This window comes from Zychaea mexicana (assembly GCF_025766255.1).
Source record: "Zychaea mexicana strain RSA 1403 chromosome Unknown BDB00scaffold_18, whole genome shotgun sequence".
Classification (NCBI taxonomy): Eukaryota; Fungi; Mucoromycota; class Mucoromycetes; order Mucorales; family Lichtheimiaceae; genus Zychaea; species Zychaea mexicana.
Window position 1 is genome coordinate 430,124 of NW_026516681.1, and position 8,668 is coordinate 438,791.

General features: G+C 40.4%; 1 protein-coding gene across 1 annotated transcript; it reads left to right on the forward strand.

Annotated features, from left to right (window-relative positions):
- Window positions 1-532: 532 nt before the first annotated feature.
- BDB00DRAFT_759529 (HAD-like domain-containing protein) lies at window positions 533-2,699 on the forward strand (the record flags this gene model as incomplete). Its single annotated transcript, XM_053119130.1, has 7 exons — window positions 533-741; window positions 866-1,023; window positions 1,138-1,254; window positions 1,309-1,361; window positions 1,694-1,843; window positions 1,930-2,217; window positions 2,361-2,699. Coding segments are annotated over 7 exons (1,314 nt in total), but the record flags the coding sequence as incomplete, so codon positions are not given.
- Window positions 2,700-8,668: the final 5,969 nt, after the last annotated feature.

Below are 8,668 nucleotides of genomic sequence, written 5' to 3' on the forward strand. Positions count from 1 at the left end.
TTTGCAGTTATAATACTCTAGTTTATCATTGTCCTTTTTTCAAGTGGATTTACTCATTGTCAAAACCTTTTTATTACTCTTGCATAATGGCGCTTTTTCCCTTTCATTTAGATCGAAAAGGAATTCGGCAAGATGGATTGCGCCCATGAAGTTCAATATTATGGTCTATGTGCTCTCTGTGGAGCCATTTTAGAATCGTAAGTTTTATGACGATGAAAACCCTTTTTTTTTGATTTGGTGTGATTCAATACAAGAAAATAACACGTTTTTTTTTCACAATACTTCTTTGATAATATCACTATTAGCAACGAAAACCCAAAAGCTAATATCAATATGAGTCACGATACAATGGGCTTAACCGTAAGCCGGCAAGTAAGTAGTACTTAATAGTAACAGTAGTCGTAGTAGATAAAATGCAGTAGCAGTTACAACTACAATGAAGACGTGTTGTGCAACTTTAATGCGAAAGATACAATATGTAAAGGATGGTGATGATAGACTGGTCCATTTAATTTACTGCTAGGAGGCCGAACGGTTGGAGCAAGAAAATGCAGAGCGGTTACTCCATGATCGGAAATTATCGCTTATCCTTGACTTGGACCAGACCGTAGTCCACGCTACATGGGATCCTACAGTTGGCGATTGGATGAAAGACGAGAACAACACCAATCATCCGGCGACCAAAGATATCCGCAAATTCACGTTACCGGGCAGTAGCCTCATGTACTATATCAAATTGCGGTGAGTAGCAGCAGCAAAAACTCTGGAGAACAAACAAGGGTGGGGTGGGGTGGGGAGGACCAAAGAACCGAAGAACCAATCTGACACGCATTGTGTATTACGCATGGATAAACGAAAACGGTAGACCCGGGTTGTCAGAATTTCTACGACAAGTGTCAGGACTGTACGAATTACACATCTACACCATGGGAACTCGGCATTATGCAGAAGCCGTGGCACGCGAGATCGATCCGGAGGACAAGCTGTTTCGCGGCCGTATATTGTCTCGCGACGAGAGTGGCAGTAAGTAGCGTAATAACAGCGTAGACAACACAACGCACACAGAATGTCATGCGACCTCCTGATCGTGCAGCTGCAGCTGCAGTAACAGCAGTAGTGACTGACATGTCATTTCAGGTGTCACACAGAAAAAAATCCAGCGACTTTTCCCTTGCGACACGTCAATGGTTGTTGTCTTGGACGATCGATCTGATGTATGGAGTTTTTCGCCCAATTTGATCAAGATCAAGCCATGTAAGTTATCCTCTGTTGTCTTTTCAAACGAACGTTTTCTGACGCATAATTTAGATGAATTCTTTGTGGGCATTGGCGACATCAATTCACCATTCGCACCGAAACAGGTTTGTGCAACAACCACCTTGTACTTTATTTTCTGTGTTCTTAATTGATTGCATACATAGATCCCCGATGTTCCTACACAACCACCAAAGCCCCGCCGCCCCTCTGCTTCAAATGATTCTGAAAAACCCACAGATAAGAAAAACGATGCTGATAATTCAAAGAAAGGTATATGTGGTTCCTTTGGCTTGTATGTGAAAATGTATTTCCCACCTGACAAATTTGTTTATGTGCCACAGAGGACGAAGCGAAAGACGACAAAGGCGATGAAGAGGACGAGGAAAGTGATAACGACAGTGAAGAAGAAGAAGAAGAAAACGGCAATGAATCCAAGATACTTGCAGAGCAAGAAAAGATTCAAGAAGCAATGGCAAAAGAGCAGCAACAACAACGACCGTTAGCACAAAAGCAAAATGAACTCGCACCTGGTCAGGATCGACCGCTGCTTGTAGATGATGATAAGGAGCTCTATACCATGTCCACGGTAAGTTTTCTTTTTTTTTTCTTCCTACTCATTCACCTGCTAAAGCAGATAGAAACCAGTACCTGACAAGCTAATACTCTTCGCAGATATTGACCGAAGTACACGAACGGTTCTATAAGGGACTGGATGTATATGACAAGCATAAGAAAGATGATGAGAATGGTGCGAAATCGTCTGTGGGAAAGCCGGATGTAAAAGATCTGATTCCCGAGATGAAGAGGAAGATTTTGGATGGTGTTCACATTGTGTTTTCAGGTTTGATACCCCAACAGCAAGTGCTTTCCGATTCGATGTATTGGAGACTCGCTGAATCGTTTGGGGCTGTGTGTCTCCCTGATTTGACTGGGAATGTTACACATGTCATTGCTGCCAAGGTCAGTTACTTGGAGAGAGAATTTGGGAAGTGATCGACGACGTAATAACAAACCCTAATAATTACCGAATACACTAATTTAAGACTACGATGGCTTTTAAACACGCGATTTTGCACTCTTCTGTATTGATGTTTTTCATATAGGCTGGAACAGACAAGGTGAATCGAGCACGACGGGCAAACAAAATCTTTATAGTCACTGTAGACTGGCTACTGGATAGTACAGCACGTTGGGATAAACAAGACGAAAAACGATATATACTGCCGTCGCTTAATCCATCTGCAAGCGTTGGATCAGATGCAGGCGAGGTGGAGGTCGAGAACCCCGAATCGACTCCTTTTGATGATGGTGCGTTCGATCCTGACGAACATAGCCTAGGAGAAGATGTTGATTGGGATGACATGGATAGAGAAGTGGACGATGCACTCAACGAGAGTGGGACGGATTTCGGGGACACTGACTCGGAAGCACTTGACAGGTAAATTTTTATCGTCATTAGTATAGAAAGAAAAGCTCCCTCTGATTTCCCGTTACTCTTGACTAAATATCTGTGATTCGAAATGCAGCCCGTCTTCCTCACAAGGATCGTTCGCAAGGAAAACAAGAAAGAAACGAAATGTCAACGACGATCAAACGGAGAGCGATAGTGACGACGAAGCAAAATCACCATTAGCAAAACGACGGATAACAACAGCCATGCGTGGACGATCCCAACTATCACAAGTATCCACTATTCATGACGATGATAATGACGAAAGCGATCGCAGCATGTCAGATAGTGAGCTGCATGGTCCAGATTTAGGAGGAGACGAGGATGATGAAGAAAACCGGAGAAGTGACTACTATGATGACGATGAAGAAGGGTATAATGAAGGAGAAGACGATGACGACGACGATTCCTCATCATTAGACGACTTTGCTGGAGAACTTGATGATGAAATTGAGTAAAATTCTTTACTGCTCTGCGTGTACCTTGTATTGTGTTTTCTATCCACTTATTGTTGTTACTCTTGCATATATCCCACTTTCCCTTTGCCCTTTCTTTTTACATATTCTTCATTTGTTGTTTTAAACCACATTGTTCTTCGCCGGCTTCTTCTACCCGCACAACACAACCATCAACCTCAAAAATAATCATCCAACTCCCTCCTCTCTTTCAATTTTTCCATCGAAAGCATTCTTTACAAAGAACAGAAATAAGAGAAAAATCGTGTACCGCTTCCTTCTTTCAAACACGTCAAACTTCGCTCGTTCTAGAAATTAATTTGTTTAGGCCAAGGTCCATCCGTGATCCGTCCGGGTGGAAATTATTGCAACCTGGTTCTGTAAATACTATCATCGCAAGAAATGGACCATCACATGAGAATGTATTTAGAACTTAGAAACGAAGAATCGAGTGTTGTGGAGCCCGCGTCACCCATGTCACGCATCTTTAAAGTCCACCTCCCGTATAATTCAGCTCTGCTACAACCCGTTGTATACAGTAAGTGCTGCTTGCTCTACAGATGCATCGGTAGTGATATCTATCACCTTATGAAACGCAGCCGAGAACATTGAGGACGCACATAAATATAGGTGTGAATCAGAACAGAGTTATTACGCACACTTTTCGGCGCTGACGAGCACACTAAGTAGCGAGTGATATCAACGACACCCCACTTAAATAAGCACGATGCTCAGGATAATACAGTGCCCGCTCGATAATTCGATACTCGATAACTCGATATTTTCGATAATTCGATCACTTTCTTAAATGACCAGGCTGGTAAGCAGTAAAATATCGACAAATCGATAATTCGATCATCGATCACTTGGCTGTGACATATCGACAAGTATAAGCCAATAGAAATGCTTAGTGACGCGGAATCGAACCAGCGATCAGTGTCGGATCATACATCAGAGTCCAGAGTTAACATGTATTCCCAATAAAAATTCGTAGTATATATTTATTCACTTAATTTAGAAAGTCTATGAGGTGGGATTGCGTCAGCTTCACTGATTGCCGCTCCTCTGACTCCAAAAGTCTAACTCTTTTTTTTACCAGATACAAGATGTCCATATCCAATTTGTGTGTGATGTCAAGTTTATCTATAAAACTTTGGTAGAGGCGCTTTTTTTCTTTAATGGCCCTAATATTCGCATCGGCATCTTCTTCTTCTTCATTTTGTTCTTCGGTCTCTCCCTCCTCGCCTATTATAAAGACGAGCGGATTTTATCCATCAATGCACTTACTTTGTATGATGTCCCTACTAGAAGATTGATAAGTAGTACTGTACCTTCATCTTCAACGTTCTGATTCACCAAACGATCCATTCGTTCTTCCAGCGTCAACATCTCATGGATCCCGTCGTCTTCGTCATCTGGAATCACGATAACTGTGTTCGTATCATCTTGATCATTGCTGACAGATCTTAGGTACGAGTCAAGTTCGACGGTCAGTTCCTCCTCCTCCTGCAAAACAACAGCTTCTTCGGATTCAATTACTTCTGTAAGGGTTTCCACTGACATAAGGCCAGTATGTCGAAAACAATTTGAAATTGTTTCGGACGAGACACGGTCCCAGGCCATAATAGACCAGTCCAAGGCTTGTTTGAACTTAATGTTGTAAAGATCGTGAAGCTCGTTGTTGTAGCGAATTGTTGCTCTGCGAAATAAGATGCTCCTATAATAGATTTGGCCCAACAAGTTCTGCTTTCTTAACATCCAAATAAATCACTTTGTCTGCTTAAATCTCCTGTTGTTTACAATGTACCTATACTTTTTTTTGAACGAAGCAATGATTCCTGCATCAGCGGTTGGTAGTGGGATGTGGTATTCGGAGGAAGCATGCACAATTCGATATTTTTTAACTTAATATCCAATTTTTTATGCGAAGGTGCATTATCCATCAATAAGAGAGCTTTTTTGCCTTTATGTGCATGAAAACTGCCGAATCCAGCTTGCGCAAGATCTCTCTAGAAATCGACTTTGTCATCCACGCTTTCGTATTGTTGTAATACTTGTAACAGTCCTTGACTATTATGGTGTATTGAATCAGCTGTCGTTCTTTTTCATGTTTTACTAACATTAACTTACTCGGCTTTGATCCAAAATCTTTTCCTCCAGCAAAGCGTCCAATGAAGTAGGGGCCAAGTTTATGCGAGCCAGTTGCATTGGTGACAAGGACAACAGTTACACGACTTTTATCGACTTTTCGTCCGGCAATAGGTTTGTTCGAAATCGTTCGACGTGGCACTTGCTTGTAAAAAAGTCCCGTTTCATCAATGTTATAGATGCATTCAGGTGGAAACTCGGCTATTTTGGCCTTGACTTCTTCGAGCTGCTTTTGGATCTTTTCATCGTCGATATCAACGGAGCCAGCCTCACCATGGATACCGTGTGATTCTAATCTGTGACGTTTCATGAATCTGGTGACCCAGCCGTCAGAATACTGAAATCCTTCAGGAACAACAATGTTGAGGCGTCTTGCTTGAATTTTTGCTTGGAGAATGATGCTTTCCTTGTTGACTGGTTGCCCAACAGATGCCATATCCATGACGAATTCTGCAAGAACGTTTTCGACTTCTGGCAATGCTGGTACGCGTTTTCTTTTCATACTAAGCTCGGTTTCCGACATAGCGAGATACTTTACTTTTTCTCTAAGAATAAGCGAGATTGTCGATTGGACAGGTGGTTTCTCGAGTTTGAACTCATCCTTAGCCCATTGTGTTAAAGCACGTTGACCGACTTTAGGATTTTGCTGTTTGTATGTGCAAATAGCAAATTTTTGGCGGTCTGTAAGTGAATTGTTGCCCATAATATTGAAGTAAAAAGATAACGTAGAGAAGACAATGTTTTTTGCTGACAGATGACATCAGCTACTTTATTACTACAAGATGACAGGGTGCCTATACTTTCTTCTTGAACCTTCCTTCCTTTTCTTAACGGAGTCCCAATTCCATAACTCGATATTTCGATAATTCGATCACTTACGGCTGTGACCAAAGTGATCGAATTATCGAGCGGGCACTGTAAAAGTTCCTACTACAAAGCCGATGCGGTTCTTCGATGCCACAACTAGAGAACTGGCGCCAATATCGAGTTGCTACATATTACTGGATACATCGAACGCTTATGGCAATTGGCAAATGATGTTACTGAGATACTTACGACGCTTGCTGACCGTCCCAGATATGCCTCGAATGCTTAAACAAGCTGTAGCTCCAACTGTTCGTGGATGCATATTATAAGCTTTTTGTTGATGCAACATAACAGATACTGATATCGAGAATTTAATACCATTGTAGCTGATCACCTAAAGCTTTGAAGCAAAAGCTGTCCATCAGCAGAATTGCTTATAATGGCATGAGGACAAATGCTGGATATGTACCAATGACTATCGATGACGACAGTGCGATTGTTTAGACCACATTGGCTTTACCTGGACATTAAAAATTTACAAGTGGGATTATTGTACTAATAACTGGAAATTAGGAATAAGTCGAACAAACGCATCGAGCCTAAATAATGCTACAGGCCAGTCCCCGACAAAATGGATCAATCCAACTTGTTTCAACTGGATGTTGTAAGCGAGTTTACGCAGGGCTTTTTACTGATGACGGGCCATATAGCTCTCCATCACGTCCTCCTTGGTGAACTGTATATAAGGGATGAACACCGATCCGAGAAATACCAAAACTTAAATTTAGGTCACCAAGGGTATGAATTTAGAACAACGAAGAATAAAAAAACAGAGCTGCTCGAGCGACCAAATTTTTCCTTGCGTAGACCAAATTTTAACTTAAAGGAGTTTAACATCCATTACACATGTCCTCTCTACTATTTTCACTCCTTTGATAGACCAAACTTCTCCCCACACCAATTTCAGATTTTCCTTACAATCTGTAGTTCCTTGCATAGACTAAAAAAAAGTAGAAGGGTAATTCTTTGTGTAGACCAACTTTTACAGTGGTCCCCCGCTTTTTGCAGCCCCACTTTTTGCAGATCCTCAATCTTTGCAGATTTTTTTGGAGCATACCCGCTCATCACTTAGTAAAATTGCAGTTTCCTCACTTTTTGCATTTTGCAGGCCAAAAATGGGGACCTGCAATTTTCCGCTATTAACTCGAGAGCCTGGGACACAGAGTCTTGAACCAGTGACATCTACATGTAATGTTGATAGATAGCGTCCTTTTGCTCGTCAGTAAGCTTTGGGTATTTTGCTTTTACTATAGTGGTGTGGAGGTGTTGATAGTGCAGTATATAAACATCAAGAATTAGACGACAGCCTTTTATATAAGAGTTGATTTATAATAAGTAGCCTCAGTACAACACCGACACTTTCAATTGGTTTACTATCATTGACACTTGACTAACATAATAGACTCAGTCTGTGTAACATCTCATACTCATCCTCACTTTTTGCAGTTCCCCACTTTTTGCAGTTTTTCCCACCAAAAACCGCTGCTGCAAAAAGCGGGGGACCACTGTATTATGTTGCCTTGTAGTGACGCTCAGTAAGTAAGATATAATATCCAGTGATAGCCATTTACCACGCAAGTTTGACAACCTTTTCTAAACATTATTTTTTTTTCTTTTTATATTAGAAGAATATAGAGAAAGAGAAAAAATTGTGAGGATTAAGTGAAAGTGTATAGAGATATGTTAGAGAAGATGATGTATGGTTTTGCTTTTTATTTACAGTATCAGAGTATATGATGCTCTTAGTTGCCCTAATCTTCTTGTTTGAGTCATCATCATCTGGATATTTAAGATAGCCGTAGTCAACACTATGCTCCACGTCAAAAAGCGCCATATTGCTAAGGGGATTGTGTTCTTCTGCTAGGCTATCATAATCTTCTTGTGTCTTACTGGCTGACTCAAGATCTTCCCTACTAACTAGGCGCATACCAACCTCTGGAACAAAAACATGCAGAGGCTATATATTCCAGGGTATCCATCAGTTTGATGTGCTCATTTGTAGCATCATCGATCTTGTGTACCAGTATGTCTTGGAGTTTTTTTTACGATAATTTTCTTACCTTTAAACCTATAGTATCCAGGCTATAATACATAGAGATAATTTTTATTATATCATAGGATCTACTATATATACATTTTAATGTTGCTGTAAAATTTCAGACAGATACACATTTATTACAGTAATAAGATATAGAGGAGTATTAATAAAATATGCACTATTTTAAAAAAGCATGTTTATGTATACAAACAGTTATATTTTAAGAATAGTTTATATTTATAGGCAATGAATATAATTAGAGAAACAATGACTGTATGGAGAAACAAAATATATTTTAAGAAATAGAATTTTAGTTAATGAAATAATGAAACATTTATCACAGCTCTTGTAAAGAAGTAGCTGGCACAGCCATGTTCAAGGAAACTCTTGAGTATTTGTGCCTGCAGCTGACAAGTCACAATGGAGTATCTGCTATCACTATTTAGAGTTTTT